Raw genomic sequence first — 20169 nt, forward strand, 5'->3', positions numbered from 1 at the left:
CATTGGATTCCAGCACATGAAGATACTCTAACTGGTGGGCCACAGCCTACAACTCACCCAAAAAGGAATGCTTAGCTCTGCTGCATGTGTAGGTGCAGTACCCATGGCCGACCTTAGCTATGTGTGACCTGTATGGTTGCACAGGGCACTGGCCACCAGATTGTAGGGGGGCACCAGGTGGATGAAGACTGGGGGTGATCGCCTCCCTTAGGGTTGCCTAGCCAGATGATCTTCTTCCTCCATGCCGCAGCATCTTGTGAAGCTACATGATGCATCTTCTTCTTGGCTGTCTACTCCCCTCTGATGTTCTGAGCTGCCAATATCAGCACATTGGCACCCCCAAAATACAACTGCATAGTTGTGCTACTGTATTTACAAGCTTGCTTTTGGTATTAGCGCTTCAGAATAAGTTGGCGCTGTACAAATAAAGATTATTATATTTATTTACAGAGATTGCTTTTTAACTGTATTTAAGTTTTGAGCTTGGTTCTGGTGCTGTACTTATGTTTTGAGCTTGGTTCTGCTGCTGTACTTGTGTTATGTGCTTGGTTCTGGTATCCTATTCATTCACTGACATGTTCTGGTATAGCATGGTGCTACTGTATCCTGCTGTTTTCTGCAATTTACCTATCAGTGCAATATAAAATAGTTTTTTTTCTTGTCACAAGGGGGCATCAAATTCCACACGGATTACCATCTAACCTAAGGCCAGCACTGGCAGTGAAAAATCCTATACCTGTGCCCATAGTGTAGTGTTTCTTACAAGTATAAGGAAAGAATAGACCCCACTGATTTCAATGGGTTCGTTCAGATTTTCTTATTTTGCATGCACATTTCGGTCACAAAAAAAACAACAACATGCTCTATTTTTCTACATATTTCCGCACCAAAGGCCCCCATAGAAGTCAATGGGGAGTACATAAGTGCGTGCACAATATGCAAGCAGATGCGTGGAACACTGCGTAATTCTGCTGGAAGAAGAACACATCTGGAATTCATTAAGTGTCGTTATCCATTTTAATCAGTGTGTATTTTTTTACACTTGCAAAAACTCATTGTTCATTCCGTAAATACGCAGCGCTCATGTGAAGCCGGCCTTAGGTGCAAGAAATTATAATGAGTTATGTAATCAATGTGCAGCGTCCGAGGAACGGGCCCACAGCCGAGGATATGGCGGGGCAGATAAAGGTTTCTGTCACGGTCGCTCTACCATCTCCTCCCCTGGTGGTAGCCCGGGACCCATCCAAGTTACTGCTGGGGGAGGATAAAGGGAAAGCGCAACTAGCGGTTACCTTACCGTTCTTTGTCACTCGTGACGCCACCGTCCCTTCCTCTGTAGTGAACCTTGAGAGGGAAATAAAATAGTCCACGCACAGGGATAACTTTCTGAGCAAACCAGGAATGGTCAGTAATATCCGTTTACTTAAAGGGGTTGTCCCGCGCCGAAACGTTTTTTGTTTTTTTTTTCAATAGCCCCCCCGTTCGGCGCGAGACAAACCCGATGCAGGGGTTAAAAAAGAAAACCGGATAGTGCTTACCTGAATCCCCGCGCTCCGGTGACTTCTTACTTACCTGGTGAAGATGGCCGCCGGGATCTTCACCCTCGGTGGACCGCAGGTCTTCTGTGCGGTCCATTGCCGATTCCAGCCTCCTGATTGGCTGGAATCGGCACGTGACGAAAAGAAGAAGACCGGACTGCGCAAGCGCGTCTAATCGGGCGATTAGACGCTGAAAATTAGACGGCACCATGGAGACGAGGACGCTAGCAACGGAACAGGTAAGTGAATAACTTCTGTATGGCTCATAATTAATGTACGATGTACATTACAAAGTGCATTAATATGGCCATACAGAAGTGTATACCCCCACTTTGTTTCGCGGGACAACCCCTTTAAGTCCAACAAAGATTCCAACATCACCAGTAACAGTCCAGAAAAGAACATTTTACCCCCTCAGCAGGTGGTGTGACAGGGAGGACTCTCTGGATAATCCAGACAATCCACGGTTTTAGTGATCTGTGTGATCCTGCTCCTGGCCACTCTCTCTTCCTCTTTCACTCTCTACCGGTCATCACTCACTCTTCTGGGGTTCCTCTCCTTTTCTCTTAACGCGGATAGCAGCACTGGCACATCCTGAGTTACATAGGCCCAGGCTAAGCTGATGGATATCTTTCAGCTTCTTCCATTCTGGAACACACAGACCAGACCGTGTCTGTGTGGCTCTCTTGCAGACCTCTCTCTTGCAAGACAGAACTCCAGAACCAACTAACTAACATTTCACCTTGCAATCACATATATAAAACATGACACACAGCAAGATACATTTTTCAGACATAACCCAGACGTTAACCCATTTAGTGCTGCAGAGGTACAATACACTTCTCAAATGAATACACATAGAATACACTGACAATACGATTGCACAGGACAAACACTTAACATTATGGAGGGGTCCCATTAACTCTGATCCACTACAAATGCAGGAGGACAGGTGACGAAAGCACTGAAGCATTGGTTGCAATCACCTGTATTTGTTTGCATGCAGTTCCATCTCAGGCAGATATACAAAGTATGAGAGTTGTGGTGTCATTAGATGTCACGTAAAGCTCTCAAAGTGGTTCCATCCTCTGTCTATAAAAAGGCTCTCGGAGGCTCCTTGTGTGTGGTGACCTCTTCTTCTGCTTGTGTAGAGCTTGTTGACCACTAGACACCTCTACGACACACAGAAGAGATTTCACCCCGTTACCAGAGTCTGAGAGGGGGCATTATTGGGATGTGAGAAGCTGAATCCTTGTATCGCTGAATTGTCCCCCACTGGCCATCCTGACCAGACTGTGTGAAGGCATACAAGGAAACCGGGCTCAGGAAGCCCCTGGCAGACCACCAGTAGAGAGGATCGCCTGATCGTCCAATAAGCATGAGCAGCTCCAACTGTTGCAGTGATGTCATAGGCAACAGAACTGGATAGCTGCAGAGTGGAACCAGATTGTCTTCAGAGATGAATCCAGGCTTAGTTTGGGCGCTGACGATGGCCGTGTGCATGGTTGCATAGCTCAGAGTGAGCGCTTCAATCCTGCCTTTGCTGTGAAGCGGTACACTGCCCCCTGCTGGTGTTATGGTCTGGGGGAGCATCGCATACAACAGCCTGTCAGTGGTACAAGGGACAATGACGGCTCAGCCATATGTTCAGGACATCCTGCAGCCACATGTGTTTCTCTCATGGCAGCTTCCAGGAGCCATTTTCCAGCAGGATAATGCTCGGCCGCTCACACAAGTGGGGCACAGGAATGTCCCCACAACATTATCGCACTTCTGTGGCTGCCCAGTCACCAGCTTTATCGCCAATAGAACATGTATGAGACCATCTGGAACGCCATCGACAGCCAACGGTTTAACACAATCTAAAGGCTCTAAATGTTGAGTGATATGCTGCAGGATACCATATGGAACCTGTATGCCTCCATGCCTGTCCGTATCACATCTTGTATAAAAGCTGGAGGTGGTACAACAGGGTACTAGAGCCTCCATGCCCGTCTGTATCACATCTTGTATCCAAGCTAGAGGTGGTACAACAGGGTACTAGAGCCTCCAAGTTCCCTGTATCACATCTTGGATCCAAGCTAGAGGCGACACAACAGGGTGCTAGAGCCTCCATGCCTGCCCGTATCACATGTTGTACGCAAGCTGGAGGCGGTACAACAGGGTACTAGAGCCTCCATGCCTGTCTGTATCACATCTTGTATCCAAGCTAGAGGTGGTACAACAGGGTACTAGAGCCTCCATGTCCCCTATATCACATCTTGGATCCAAGCTAGAGGCGACACAACAGGGTGCTAGAGCCTCCATGCCCCACGTATCACATGTTGCATTCAAGCTCGAGGCGGCACAGCAGGGTCCTAGAACCTCCATCCTGAGCCGTATATGAGAGGGATATATTGTAGATTTTATCAGCCTCTGTATACTGTGACTTGCGTTTTTTAAACCCAATTTCAAAGGGACTTTCTAATGTTAAAAACACATCGCAAGTTTGTGCTTTGTCATTTTTGTGCCATGCGTTAACATTTGAAAGTCCCATTGATAAATCGCTTGAAAAAAATGCAGCGATATTGCAGCGTTAAAAAAACGCAAGTGGGTGCTCACCCTCAGGATATGACAAAGTTTCTGCTAAGTTCACTTGGCTGTGTAACTGTAATCTCGAAGTAATCATTTCTTATACCTGGTGCCCTTGCTGTGTTAGATTCACATTGACTTTTATCAATACTGTAACCTCCGGTATAAGGCCAGCTTTCCGCTTGGGTTGATGGGTCCCTATCACTTAGGCCTTGTTCACACGAGTGTGTATTTGGGTGTGCGTATGCGCGCACAAAAGCACGTGCCTATTAGAATGATTGTTTTCTATGGTGTGTTCGCATGTCCGTGTTTTACAAGCGTGCAAATTTGCGCACCTGCAAAAGATAAAACATGCGTGCACCGCATAGATCTGTGTTGAGTGTAAATGTTCCCCACGGGGAGTCCCCTCATCACTGAGCACTGTGATAGCACTGTTACAGTGTTTAGTGACAAGGGGACTCCACATGGAGAGTAAAGAATCCCCTGCCACAGCTGTGGCAAAGGAACACGATGTTCTCCCATGGATTTCAATGGGGCCGCCGCTGCTGCAGGTGGCCCCATTGAAAGCAATGGGATGCTAGCAACCCCTGCAGTGATTTTCACCCCCCTTACACACTTGTACAGTAGTATAAAATCCTATAGCATGAGGGTCCAGCAGATTAACCTTCTGTAACATTATAGCTCTATAGCTGTCAGTTCGTGACGCCACTGTTCCACACACCGGCATTCATACATGGCGGATAAATAACACTGGACAAGTGTAAAGTACCTCGGTACCTCGGGAATGGTAGAGGCCCAGTAGAAACTTTACTAGTGACTTTCAAACACGGTACACCAAACTTCAGCAGGCCGAGTTACAGTGCAGGCAAATTAGTATTATTCAGACAACTTGACATGAAAGTCAATGTCCACAGAATGGCAGTAATGATCACCCTGCTCTCATAGACTTCAGCATGCGTGGGTGTCAGTTAAGGGTGTACCACTGTATGGTGATCCAGACTTCAGACGGCCGCATAGAAATCATAAAACAGCCTTAGGGCTCCTGCACACTTGCGTTTTTCTTGTGCATTTTTTACGCGATTGTCAATGGGACTTTCTAATGTTAAAAACGAGTCGCACAAAAATTTCAAAGCACCAACTTGTGATGCATTTTTAACATTAGAGAGTCCCATTGACAATTCCGTGAAAAAAAAAACCTCACCGATATTGCAGCGTTAAAAAACGCAAGTGGGTGTGAGCCCTTAAAATGATCTTCAGAGGGTTGGTAGACTTCTGCACTGATCTTGTCGTAGAAAACGTATAGTCACAAGAGGTAGTTACTTACAATGGCTCTCTTGTAATAGGGCTTTGGGGGGAAAAACATTTAGGCTCACTCACTCCCATGCGCTTCACATACGGTTGGGTAGTCTTTCCTTCTACTCCATCTTTAGCAAAATACGGGCTAATGGTGCCATCATGCGCCACTGTGGTAGCAAACCCTCAGATGGAAGATGGGTGCTCCTCAGCAGACGAGATGGATCGCCGAACTTGAACCCAATCACTCATAGATTCATCCACAGCACGTCACGTGACACTGTAAGATAGATACATACAGCATGCAGCAGAGCTAACAAGCAATGATATTAACAGAGTTAACCCTTCAGCCACCGCAGCTGTGCAACATACATACAGAAAATAGACATGATAGTCTTGCACAATGCATCCACATAAGACAGACATGTATGACAATTATGGAGGGGTCCAGAATGATGCTCTGGGACACCACACTTCTGTGATACAATCAATGGGGTTATCCCACCACTAAATAATATAGTCATTCTATAGCTCATAAAAAATGAACAGCGTTTGCAATTTATGTGCATTTCGAAAAATGACCCAGTGAAGAGTTATACCGTTTTTTTCTTCATGATATGTGGCCACTTAGTGTTCAAAGTCTACATAATTTGCTCTGTCAGCTGCCAGAGGGTGAAGGAGACTGATTCTAGCCAGAGCCCACCCCCAGCAGAACCTTGGAGGACACATGGAAGCAGAAAATCATGATAAAGGTATTTTTTATGCTAGGAGATTGCTTTTAAACATCTGTTAAAAGCCTTTCGGGACTCTTGGTATGGAAATGATTTATGGGATAACCCCTTTAATAGGGATAATATATAAAACTGGCATATGTTTTCCCCGTGTTTGTCGCCATCTGTGTGACAGAAAGTTTTAGGAAGCTCCAGAATGAAGGATAATAAGCCGAACTTTTTAGTTAATGATTAGGCGCTCGCTGACTGCTGCTCAGAGACAACAGAGGACTCTGCAGCACAACAAAGACTTCTCCCATTTATCTGTCTTAAAATGACAGCATTGCCTAGAGCTTCTGTAAGCTACTAAAGAGCCGGGGTGATTAAGGGAGCCCGAGGGCCGATAATATCTGCCAAGAGGTCACAAAACCACCCAGCACGTTCCTGGCCTCATACTCTGGAATCTGGCTACCCCTCATTGTGCGCTTGCGATACATTTGATAAGACTCCTGAGGATTCTGTTTTACATTCTGTCTGATGTGGGGAAAAGATACAATACATTCTTTACAGACGCTCCTGTTCTTTCAGGCCACCTGCACACGAACAGGTGGGATTCAGCATGCGGTAACTCGACCCTGTGCCTGTCCGGCATCCACACGTACCTGTCTTTTCTCACTTCTGCATCTGTAATGAGGATTGCTGCGGCGAGCCGCCTTCAGACATGGGCAGTACAGATTTTAAATAGTTTATTTTTCCCGTACATTCGCTAGGCGATGATGCGGGTACCCGCGACTTATCTGCAATGTTAACTGTGGATGGGCCGGGGTTCAGGCAGCTTTCATTGGCTTCACCTTGTTGTGTTTCCTCTGTGGTGTGTTAGTCTACATGCCCCCTTACCGCCCACCATGATCTGCGGCATCCCAGAAGTTATTGCATCCATTAGTCGTAATCCGCTACAGCATGGATGGCAGGAACTTGACTGCAGGCTCCATGTGTGTCGGGTGACAACGGGGGTGACACTGATCACCTCTGATGGGGAAAACATTTTTGATGCTGTGCAACAAAACTTTTTGAGTTTCTGTTTTCATTGATATAAAATTTCTGTATCCAAGTGTCAGTAAACGGGGTTATGGGAGGTCACATTGGGAAGACCATGTGTAATAACCCTGTTCTTTGGCATTCTCCAACAGATGCAATATATCATGCTTCTATACATTTTTTTACTGTGTCTGCATAGGAAAGAGTATCAGACTACACTATCCTATACAGTGAAAATACTTATGCCATTCTACACCAGCCAACGTGTGCCAAAAGGACAATGTTTATGGGTGTCTTTGGACATGTCCGATGCCTCTCAACCTACACCCCTTACATAACCATAAATGAGATGTGAACAGAGACTTGGATTAAGAAACACTAAAAGGGGTTTCTTTATATCAGGGAGAAATAAAGAAATCAAACAAATAACCTATTTTTCCATTGTCCCCAATTTTGAGATCATGATTCCTTGCATTTCAAGGCCCACCCAAATGCATCTTCCATCCAAGCTGGAATTAAAACTTCATGCCTGCCATTGTTTTTAGTGTTTCGTTGTTACAATGTTCACTGTGTGAGAAAAATGATATGCTAACCACATGTTACATTTATTTGCTTTTTTGTTTTTTTTGTGTGTGGGATAGAAACGAATAGTGATGAGCGAGCATACTCGCTAAGGGCAATTGCTCGATCAAGCATTGCCCTTAGCGAGTACCTGCCCGCTCGGGAGCAAAGATTTGGCTGCTGGCGACAGGCGGGGAACGGCGGGGGAGAGCGGGGAGGAACGGAAGGGAGATCTCTCTCTCCCTCTCTCCCCCCTGCTCACTACCGCAACTCACCTGTCACCCGCGCCGGCAGCTGAACCTTTTCTTCTGAGCGGGGAGATACTCGCTAAGGACAATGCTCGATCGAGTAATTATCCTTAGCGAGTATGCTCACTCATCTCTAGAAACGAAGTGGTGTTTTAACAGCTCACACTTTTATAGACACGGTGATATCTTTATTTTTATTATTTAACATTTAAAATAGGAAAAAGGTGTTTTTCTTTACCTTTTTATGTTTAGTTTCTTTGTATTGTTGAATAATCTTTTAATCTTTCTTTTTTACTCTCTGGAATGGGAAGCCATTATTAGGTCCTGGACTGCTACAACCATTTGGGTAAATCAGGTGGAAGATAGCACCTCCTTCCTCTGTTTAACTACTTAGATGCTGCAATCAGTATTGACCACAGCAATTAAAGGGGTTGTCTAGTTACCAGACAGCATTCACTGCACAGGTAGGTCCAAAGGTGCTAAAACAACAAGACCAGCTGTACTTCAATGCCCCCCCCCCCCCTTCCCATGATCCAGCACTGCGGCCACACCAATCTACCAGCAATTGTTTTGAAAAACAACATCACCCGCTGTCACGTGACCAATGTAGCCAACCAGAGGCTGCAGAGCCGTCATTCTGAACTCTTGGTATAAGCACTCACATCCTGGGCACCATGATGCCAGGAGTTCAGAACAATGGTGCCGAAGCTTCTGATTGGCTACAGTGGATTGAGACATCTGATGATCCTCCAACAAATGGCAGGAAATCGGCAGGGCTGCAGCACTGGATCACGTGGGCTGAGGTCAGTGAAGTACTGCTCCTTTTGTTGTTTTAGCACCACTGGTCTTGTACAGGGAATGTTGTCTGGTAACTGGACAACCCATTTAAGGGGTTAAACAATCACATGAAGAGTTATTTCCAATCCTGGTCATTGTATGTGGGCACGAACTGTAAAACCATAGCTGGAACCCACCCCATATTAAACCAACTCAGGCATTCCCTGTGTAAGGGGTTAAATTTATGTTTAGGGGCATTCACATGTCTAAATCTCCCCAAACGACCTCATAAGGTTGACCCTGCTTTCCTATCCGGCACAAGTTGTGGAAACAAAAGCCATTCAGACGGAGACCCTATTGGTCTCTGTTTGAACAATGAAAGCCTATGGTTCCCTCCATGGGTTTCATCTGAATCATGATTTTAGGGGTTTAAACGTGACCCCCGGGTTGTAACTCTGAGATGTAGCCTCAAATATGGAATGCCCCCAACATTTGTCTTGTCTTTTTTATTGCAACATTGGGGATTTGGAAGGTTTCTGCTGCAGCAATCTGCCTCCCAGCCTGTGACAAATCACTCTAAGCTCTTCCTCTTCTTCCCAGCCCTACAAGAATGCTTTCTGCCATACAACTGGAGGCCTTTCTTCCTTCAATTTGTTGGGTTACAGTATAAGATAGGATATGAAATATGACATTGGATAGGAAGAAGGAAGAGGGAGATATCGTAGCAGGTGTTGGCATGATGGTTTTTTATATTCCTGCCCTTTAATATACTGTAGGCATACAGTAGTTCTCTCTCTTTATATGATCTGATTTATGTCTCCATGACAGAATTGATGCTGACGTTGTACAATCTGATTCATTCGGGTCAAGCCCTCGTTTTCTGCTTTTTTTTTTCTTTCCCTTTATTTTTGGAGGAACAGATTCTCTCGTTTAGTAGAACACTAAATGCCCCATAAAACTCGATAAAAGTGTAATTGATGCCTGTTACCAGGCTTAGAGGTCACCTTGTGGTTTTGTTTTAGACAACAAAAAACTAATTCAGCAAACCATCTGTTGAGGGATTTCTTGCCAAACATAAAAAACTGCTTTTCACGTAATGGTATATTGCCCACCAAATCAGAAAATGGGTTGATTTTGAAGTTTTCATGGTTGCTGTATATTTTTTTAATTGCTAATTTGATTTCAGCTGCTGTAATGAGTGAAATATACCGTGTGTTGCATATCTGCTTCACTTGTACAGCTGGGGAACTAGAAGTTCCAGCATGATTTTTACAGCCAGAAAGTGTACACAGAAGTTAATAAAAATATCTAGCTGCTGTCGGAATATACATAAGTGCAGATTATTAAGGCGCTGATAGAACAGACTGGAATGTGTAATATTGACGCTATAGAAGATGCAGAGGTTGTTGTTAAAGGGGTTGTCCCACTTCAAGCTGTTTTGCTGCAGCTCCATACATTGTGCAGTGGCCGGGGTTGGTACTGCGGATTGAGTCCTATTCAAAACAGCTTAAAGAGGGTCAATCCCTTTAAGCTTCGGCCCTGGTGCCTGAAGAGGCCTTAAGGTATTTTTACCACATAAGAAGGCGCCAGTATTATAAATTGTACTTGCTATTTGGGGTCAATCACAGATTTTGCATTGGAGATCAGGAGATTCAAGTTATGCCTCTGTACCAAAATGTTCAATATCTAGTGGTGAGAAGCATCAGTCAAAATGGGCCCTCTACTTCTGCTACCTATTATACATATCACAATGGATTTTCAGCTTGCATATATAACGTGTGCTGCTTGATATCATCACATACAGTAAAGCGTAAAGTCATCTCCCACTAGTGATTGTGGCGCCAAGAGTTATGGCTTTTGCTGTATGGCCCAAAAGTTCCATCTGTGCCTCTGACAATGCCCATACTGTATATACATAGCATATTTGTACTCGCTAAGAGGGTTAGTTCTTTATGAGTAATGTAAGTTTGCCTATTATATTGTGCTTAAACTGCTAGATTTCTTGGCGAGAATAAAACAACCGCTCATCTGTCTTCCTTCCCTTCTTGCTTGTAAACCTACTTGTCTTCCCTTCCCTCCATCTTTGCTTACTTCCCTCTCTACCTTCCCTTCCATCCGACCTACATTTCTTTCCTTCCCTTTGACCTAATTTTTTTTTCTTCCCTCATCTCCTCTCTACCATCTCTATCTTCCCTCTCTACCTTCACTTCCCTTTTTTCCTTTTCACCTATTTTTTCGTTTTTACCACCCTTCCCTATGTGACTTCCCTATTTTCTTCTTTACCCTTCTTTCCTCCCTTCCTTTCCCTTTCCTCCTTTCCCTTTCCCTTTCTTCCTTTCCCTTTCCCTTTCTTCCTTTCCCTTCTCCTTTCTTCCTTTCCCTTCTCCTTTCTTCCTTTCCCTTCTCCTTTCTTCCTTTCCCTTCTCCTTTCTTCCTTTCCCTTCTCCTTTCTTCCTTTCCCTTCTCCTTTCTTCCTTTCCCTTCTCCTTTCTTCCTTTCCCTTCTCTTTCTTCCTTTCCCTTCTCTTTCTTCCTTTCCCTTCTCTTTCTTCCTTCCCTCCATTCTCTTCCCTCTCTTTCTTCTGTGTCTTCTCTCCCTTCCTTATTTTCTTCCTTCCTATCCTCACGTTCTTGCTTTTTTTTCCCAACTACTTTCCCTTCCCTTCCTCTCTCCCCCCCTTCAGTTGCTCACTTCCCTTCCTTTCCTTTCCCCACAGATTACTTTCAATGGTACATACAAACAATTGTTTATGGGCTGCTGGTAGTTGATGACCACCTAATATCATTAATAAAAAAAAGTATATTGCCAGTACCGCCCCCATATATGCAGTACCATATAATGCAGTCAGCAGGAAATAGCTGCATATGGCAGTGGCAGTATCTTCCTTCCTTTAATTTTGGTGGTAGAACTCATGCATAAAGGTGTGAAACAAAACAAGAACCCTTTACAGCACAAGACAGACTACTGTACAACATGTTAGAAATCATGCCGCTAGTTTTTGTCAAACTGATAGATGGCTTACGGATACAGTGTGAATATGTAGACTCTCATCATCTATTACGGTGCAGAGACATCTGCTGGTCTGCAGAAAAATTACTTGTGTAGTAAATACAACCCTGGAACCTGCATGTTGTACACCTACTTAAAGTGCACCTTCAACTTCTATCAAAAATGTTGATAACTCATTATGTTATGACGTTAAAATTTAGGTCTCATGATGAGAGTGAAGAGCAAACTAATTAGATCATGAAATGGCTTCTGACTGGCTACAGGTGGTCACTAGAGATGAGCGAACATACTCATTAAGGGCGATTTCGAAATTGAGCATCGCTATTTTCGAGTACCTGACTACTCGGGTGAAAAGATTCGGGGGGCACCGGGGGTGAGCTGGGGGTTGCAGAGAGGGGTGAGTTGAGAGAGAGAGCTCCCCCCTGTTCCCCACTGCTACCCCCCACTCCACCACGCCGCCCCCCACCCCCTGGTACTCGAAAATAGCGATGCTCGATTGCAAAATCGCCCTTAACGAGTACGTTCGCTGATCTCTAGTGGTCACATGACTTGCATCATTGACTATATATGTCAATCCCCAAATTATCCCAGAGACTGCAAAAACCAATTAATCAACCAAACAGGTATACTGGATGGGTCTCTCAATACTCTTCCAATAGGCTAGCGGTCCCAACTAGTATTTTCCCTCTACTTTGTTACAGAAATGTTTTCATCTAATCCTCCCAACTCCTATCATTTCTCTAAACAGACACAGGAGCCACAGGAAGAGGCGGAGTTAGCACCGAAAAATATTAACAAAAACTTTTTTTCTTTTACTCCCATAGAATAAGATCATTCTAGACCCTTTGACCTTCAGTGAAGCCCGATTCCGGCCATCTCTTGAGGAGAGGCTGGAGAGCATCATCAGTGGGGCGGCCTTGATGGCAGACTCTTCATGCACACGCGACGACAGGAGAGAAAGAATCGTGGCCGAGTGCAACGCAGTCCGACAAGCCCTTCAAGACCTACTGAGCGAGTACATGAACAACGTAAGTCTCCTCTCTTTGTTTCCGTACCGTTGGCTGATATGTTGATTGACACTTTTGAAAAAACTTGGATGGTATTGAGCTTGAGTTTTGGCAAACAACAATTATGTTGCCTGGAGAGGAAGAGCTAATCTTTGGAAACACTTCAATAAGTACAGTATTAGTTAATTGTTCCTTTCTCTAGGCCTGTTCTGCGTTATCCTCTTTGGAGGCGTGTGTTACATTGTTATGGTGTAATTACCAATGGGAGACGCTTGGAGTTTCCGAAATGTAAATATTTGTTTTGTGTGTTGATTTACGAAGCCGGTGTATTGAACTGGTATCTGGCGTAGAAAAGAAATCTGCATTAGCTCTACATGGTCTCCTCCAATATAACTCACAGTAGGCTTTTAGGTCAATTTAGAATTCGACTTGTCTGTTATTATATCAATAGTGTTTATTTTGGAGGGGGCTGCTTGAGCGCCATTATGCTCAGCAGGGACCTTCTAAATCTTCTCTTTCTGGCAGTTTAGTGGCTTGCACTGTAATTTATCATCAGCCATTCCTGGTTGTATTGCAGTAACTTTCTGTTGACTTTCGCTAGTATAAAGTAGCCAATCTGAACAAGCAGATCTGCAGTATAAAGCATAGTGGAAAAGAGCAGATAGTTGAGGCCCTGGTGAGATAGGAGGTGGATTCCAGACAATCTTAGACTTCCAATAAACAATGCAGCTAGTCTGGAGTTGTGGATCATAGCTGTGTCCTAGTAACAAGGAGGGGCATCTGGCCTTGGGGTTGAATGTCAATTGCATGCCAACTGGCCACTTTGCTTTGTCAAGGTTGTTGACATTTAGGGCTAAAGCAAGGAATTGAACCTTTGTGCTAGATGAAGGAAAGCCTAGATAGGACTGCTTACCTTCTGAGACCATCGTCGGACTCCCGACGATGAGTAGTAAGTGCCTAGAAAACCTGTTTAAGGGTATGTTCTCACGTAGCAATATTGGTAAGGATTTTTACAGCGATCCACAGCAGACTTAAGCCCCTTAACCCCTTAGTGATGGTCCCATTGCCTTTGTCATCCTGGCTTTGTGGGCTTTAATCCTCAGGGGCCTAAAACATGCATCCCCTGAGAATTGTAGCCGTGGGGCCGGTGGACATGATAGCTCCATCCTGTCAACCTAGATCTGTCATGGGGGGCCGCGAGGAGTGACCCCCGGTCATGCTATCAGCGTTATCCAATGGATAGCACCAATTGCATTAAAGTAAATGGAAAGTTTAAAAAAAAGGTAACGTTTTAGCTCCCCTCCTAGATCAGATTCGTGAGGGGAGCTAAGAATACTCACCCCTGTTCTCCGCGATCTCCCGCAGCGTTCTGGTGTTTGAGGACCTGGCGCCTGCGCATGCACGCCAGACGTCTTTACGTAACTCGTACATGCAGAAGATTAGAGCCACAACTGTTGTGCATACAGACAGAAGATTAGGGCCACAATGGGTATGTTTCTGAACACAGCACAAATAGGGGTATCCATTTTGGGGTGAAAGCCTTCATTCATATGTGTGCTGTACAAAAAAATGTTTTTAAAAATGACATAATTGCCAAAAAAAATGAAAATCATAATTTTTCCCTTCTGTTTTGCTTAAATTCATTCAAAAACTGTGGGGTCAGAATACGCAATACACCCCTAGATGAATTCATTAAGGGGTCTTGTTTTCAAAATGAGGTCATTTGTAGGGGTTCTCTATCGTTTTGGCCACTCAAGGGCTCTACTAGTGTAATGGGGCCCAAACACCTAGTGGTATTGTAGATACCAGCTCTACACATGCACCCTGCAGAGCATAAAACTGATTACTGTACCTTTATGTCCACTGATTACAGGTGATGTTCTCTCAGTGTGGAGCCATGCATTTTCCCCATCTTTTCAATCTAGCCCAGACCTCCATGATGACTCCTCCAAGCCATAATTTGTCTCTGCAGAATTGACATACAGACATCTCTAGCCCCTCGCTTTTCCAGCACCTTCCCCATATTTTCCACACCTCTACACAAACTTCCCATCCATTGTGTCTCAAGCAAAATAGTAATAATGCCCCAAACAATAATAGTATCTCCCTTTTGTGCCTCTCATAGACCCCTCACAATAAGTGCTGCTTTTAGTCCCCTACCCACAGTAAAAGTGTCTCTTTGTGCCCCTGGTTAGCAATAATGACTCCTTATGTTCCCACTAAGTAATAATGCCGCTGTTCAGGATTTGTGGCCCCCTTTATGCCCCACACAGTATTTATAGCCCTTTTTAAGCCCCCGCTCCCTATTTACACTGCTGTTTGCCACCCACTCAGTATTTATACCCGCTTAGTCGCTGCTCACTATTTTTATGCCCCCTTGTCACCCAAATGTTATTTATACCCCCTCCTTTCCCCTGTTCAGTATTTTTGGCATAATGGTTATACTGTAAAATGAAAAAAGCACATTATACTCACCTGTCCCCACCGCTCTATTCTTTCCTCACTTTCCAGCAGCCTGTTACATGTTCAGATGCCCGTGATAACTGCTGCCATTCCTTGGCCTCATATGACTGAGGCCAGAGATTGGCTGCACCAATCATGTGCCTGCCAGAGATTGGTTGCACCAGTCATGTGCCACCATTGGACCATCTGGCGAGAACAGAGCGGCAGGCACAGTGGAGCTGCCAGGGTCAGAGGTGAGTGTAATGTGCTTAGCAGCCCAGGCCACCCCAATACATGGGCCATGTAGCCGCCGTTATGGTAGTTACATCCCTACCTGAATTCCTTAATAAGCTGCTTGAAAATGGCTTTTGTAACCCAGACCTTCCCTTTAAGAAAATAACAAATGCCATGACTATACACTGTGATTTACTCCTCAGCCTGCGTAGGCTGCACAGCTTGTCTATCACCCAAGTCAGACTTGTCAGGCAGTTGTTTTAAAGTTTTTACCCAGTACTTTTCAGAATGTCACCGAGTTATTACACGTCGCGGTAAAACAATATTTATGTCGCTTTTTTATATTTTATAGGCTTTTACATCTCCGAATCGGGAGCACAATGACATCATATTATCATTTACAATTAAGTGCAGTTTTTTGTTGTCGTTTTTGCTTTTTTTCCCTCTTTTTGTACATAGCGTGTATTTTTCTATAGCGTATTCTAATGGGGATTTGCAAAATCCATATAATAGCTGCCGGAATGGGTCTAAGAGAAAAATAATGACACCGTAGTCTGCAATTACCGTAGGCGTAGAAAGGCATCTCGTTTCGCGTCCTTGACACAGCATCGGTTCCTTCTGCAGTTTATATAATGGCGTGCAATCATTTTCTTTTTTCATTTTTGCTAAAAATACAGGTTATAGGATGCAAGCCACCAGCATTCAGGAACCAGGAAATCACATTTTTCTATTCAACGACCTGACCGTGTTTCTTCGCAGTATAATTATCATAGGAATTTCCCATGATGCTTTTCTGCCATAGACGGCCAACGCTTTCTTGTGCAGTATTAGAGCTCATTTTATGTGATGTGGGGCTCCAACTCCTCTGCACAGACAAAGGGGAGTGTCAGGCCACTTATTTTCTGGCGCAAAGAAAAATCACACCACATTTGCCCTTAAATTTGCAGCTTTTTAAATTTTTTCTGTTGCATTTGTCACTTTTTTTCAAGCAGTTGGGGATTGGCAAAGGGGTGTGGCCTCCCACAGGTGAGATATTTATTAAAATTTAACCCAGAAACAATTATATATTATGGTACAAATCTACCTCTGCTCATAGAGCTTTCACATTCTGGCACACGGAATAGTCAGAGATCTACTCAATTAATTAGGAGGCGTGCACATCTTAATGAATGTGAGGCACTTCACCTTCTCTCCAGCGCACTTACGAGCTAGACCGGCATGAGTAGAGTAAAGTAACTTCTCCCCATAGAGCATAAAGCGACCCTCTGGCTCCAGGATAGATTTCTGTTCAGGGACCATTAGGGAGCCGTATTAGCTGCTGCCCATTTTTTGCTCCGGCGTCCCTCAGGTCTGGAGGTACACTGGCCCAGCCCAATTTCTGGCTTCCAATTTTCAATGTCTTCCAGCATCTTCCCCGTTTCTCCCTGCAACCTTCTAACACTCTAATGCAGCAACAGTGCAGTAGGGGCCGGTGGGCCTTCGTAGTACGTGTTTGTACATTGGTTAGTAACATTGATTTTATGTACGTCGCCTCATGGTACTTAGTTGAGGGACATGGACATGTGAGGAAAGACTACAGTCCAGTGTGGAGGAAGCAGGAAGACGATCCGGTGTGTATATAGTGGTGCATCCGATGGAGCCAGGGAGGTGCTGAGTGAGGAGAGACATTGTAAGGCCTGTAGTAGCAGAGTTAGTCTCCTGAGTGGACAGCGTTGGCCTTCAGTGGAGTGGCTGGAGGACATATTGACCAGCCCAGAAGGATTAAGAGAAGGTCTCCTTGCGTTTCCCTGCCGAAACCCGTCACTCGGAAGAGAGCAAATACTGAGTTTTCCCATTGCCGTCAGAGACTGTCTTAAGTTTCTTTGAAAGAAGTAAAGTTAGTTGTTGGAGCAAGACTGATATCATCCTTTTGTCCCACAATGCCCCTGAGGTGTAAAGTACCCAGCAAGACCTGTGATAGGGCCTTTGCCCAGAGGGTCCCCGTGTCTGTGATGCCCAACCATTCCGCAGAGACTTGCGGTCTTCCCGGCGGTAAGTCGATCAGAAAACATGCCGAGGCTATTCATGGCAGGGAAGTCTCTACAGCAGTTTGAGGCACTTTATGCTGCTCTCTGATTGGCCAGTGTTGATCATGTGAGCAACACTGGCCAATCGGAGAGCAGATGTAGTCTAAGGGTACGTTCACACGTAGCAGAAATGTTGCAGTAGAAAATCCCCAGCAAAATCTCATTATTTCTTCATCAAAAACCCCATCAAACGGCTGCATGCAACGGCGCTGCCCGCACCGAGAGCTTTCATACTGGTATGGATATCACACCACTGAAAGAAGCAGTGCCAAACCAAAAAAAAATGGAGGGAGCTCGCCTTTAGGGTCACTGAGGTTTGTGAACCACTAACAACAACAAACAACCCAATAAAGGGCATTAATGAGCCTTAACACACAACTAATGCACAGTGTGCATTAGGCAGTCAGGAGATTGCAGCGGCTATCTTGGAAGATACAAAAATGGGGACCAGAAATAGGCGGATCCAAGGTACAATCACCCTCTGGTTCCTGGACAGAATTTTGTCCCAGAATTGGAGGGTTGCTTTAATTTTAAAATTCTGTAGTTTCCACTAGGGGGAGCTTGGTGTATACAAGTGAGTTCAATGAATCAACTGTATACATTAGCTCCCTCTAGTGGTGACTGCAGGCGGCAAGATTTTTTTATTTTTATTTAAAAGGGTTATGCCAATCATAAAATTATCCCCATCCTGCAAATAACTTTATTACATGGCACAGCCCCTATAAACCCAAGTCTATGCAGGTGATATGGGGCTCTGTCTGAAAAAAGCTGAAATTTCTAATGCAATTGTATGCTAAAGAAACTATGAATGTCGCTAACATCTTTCCCCTGTAGGGGTTGTCAATGATTGCATCACAGTACCTGTATTGTATTCAGATCTACTATATATATATATATATATATATATATATATATATACACATATCTATATATATATAAAGCTGAAAGCCCTCACTGACTCACTGACTGACTCACTGACTCACTGACTGACTCACTGACTGACTGACTCGCCAAAAGTTCTCCAAATTCCCAATGTCGTAGAAACATGAAATTTGGCGCAAGCATAGATTATCTCCAAAATAGGAAAACAAATTGGGTCCCAACTCGATTATTCAATTCTAGCGCAAAATAATTGCCGTCGAAATTTAACGTACATAATCTAAATCTCTCACTTCCCAATGTCATAGAAACGTGAAATTTGGCAGGAGCATTGATTATGTCATAAAAAGGAAAAGCTAATGGGTCCCAACTCGATTATTCAATTCTATGCGCAAAATAATTAGCGTCCAAATTTTGCATGTGGAATGTAATTTTCTCACTTTCCGGTGTAATAGAAACGTGAAATTTGCACGAGCATTCATTATGTCATAAATAGGAAAAGTTAATAGGTCCCAACTTGATTATTCAATTCTACCGCAAAAGAATTGTCGAAATTTTACGTGCGGAATGTAATTTTTTCACTTTCCGGTGTCATAGAAACCGGAAATTTGGCACGAGCATTGATTATGTCATAAATAGTAAAAACGAATGGGTCCCAACTCCATTATTCAATTCTATGCGCAAAAAATTAGCGTCCAAATTTTACGTGCGGAATCTAATTTTCTCACTTTCCGGTGTCATAGAAACGGAAAATTTAGCACGAGCATTGATTATGTCATAAATAGGAAAAGCTAATGGGTCCCAACTCCATTATTCAATTCTATGTGCAAAAGAATTAGCGTCCAAATTTTACGTGCGGAATGTAATTTTCTCACTTTCCGGTGTCATAGAAACGGGAAATTTGGCACGAGCATTGATTATGTCATAAATAGGAAAAGCTAATGGGTCCCAACTCCATTATTCAATTCTATGTGCAAAAGAATTAGCGTCCAAATTTTACGTACAGAATCTAAATCTCTCACTTCCCAAATGTCATAGAAACATGAAATTTGGCACAAGCATTTATTATGTCATAAATATGAAAAGTTAATGGGTCCCAACTCGATTATTCAATTCTAAGCGCAAAAGAATTGGCGTCCAAATTTTATGTACGTCAATCTAATTCTCTCACTTCCTGATGTCATTTTATATGAAGGAAACATCGCATGGTTACCTCCACGTGGTGTTTCCTGGGTAACGCAGAGAACTAAGCAAAATGGTGAACATATATTTTTCCTCAGTATCTCTAAAGTAACCACGACTTCATAAGATTTTCCGTGTGAACACCAGATAAACACCAGTACCAAATTAACTCGAGCGAAGCCGGGTATATCAGCTAGTATATATATATATATATATATATATATATATATACCACTCATTTGCTTGCCCCATTTGTTTATTTATCAGTCCTCACTGTCAATTTTGCATTCCGTTCATAAAACACTTGTTTATGATCCTTTTTTCTTACTGTGTGGCACTTTCACCACTTTTATTGATGACGTCTTGATTCATGTGAAAATACTCTAAAGAGTATTACCCCCTCAAAATAAAACGATTACCCGAAAGGTTGTTGATTGATCATGTTTTGTCATCTCGCTGGGTTCTGACAGCTGGCAGTTTCTGCTTCTCCTTGTTGAGACTACCAGGTTGACGTGAGGAGACTTATAGGACATGCGATGCTCCTCTGGGAAATAAAGTATACAAATACAAGATGATACAGTGCCTCTGCAGCGCCACCTACTGGAAGGCAGCTT

General features: G+C 43.9%; 1 protein-coding gene across 2 annotated transcripts in view; it reads left to right on the forward strand.

Annotated features, from left to right (window-relative positions):
• The window catches only part of CTNNA2 (catenin alpha 2), a 2255723-nt gene that overhangs the window by 522149 nt on the left and 1713405 nt on the right, over positions 1 to 20169 (forward strand). For both annotated transcript variants that reach the window (XM_066572940.1, XM_066572941.1), the window contains exon 7: positions 12570 to 12773. In XM_066572940.1, the coding sequence (XP_066429037.1) occupies positions 12570 to 12773 (204 nt within the window). The remainder of the gene's footprint in view (positions 1 to 12569; positions 12774 to 20169) is intronic.

The sequence above is a fragment of the Eleutherodactylus coqui genome, chromosome 7 (assembly GCF_035609145.1).
Source record: "Eleutherodactylus coqui strain aEleCoq1 chromosome 7, aEleCoq1.hap1, whole genome shotgun sequence".
In the NCBI taxonomy this organism is placed as follows: Eukaryota; Metazoa; Chordata; class Amphibia; order Anura; family Eleutherodactylidae; genus Eleutherodactylus; species Eleutherodactylus coqui.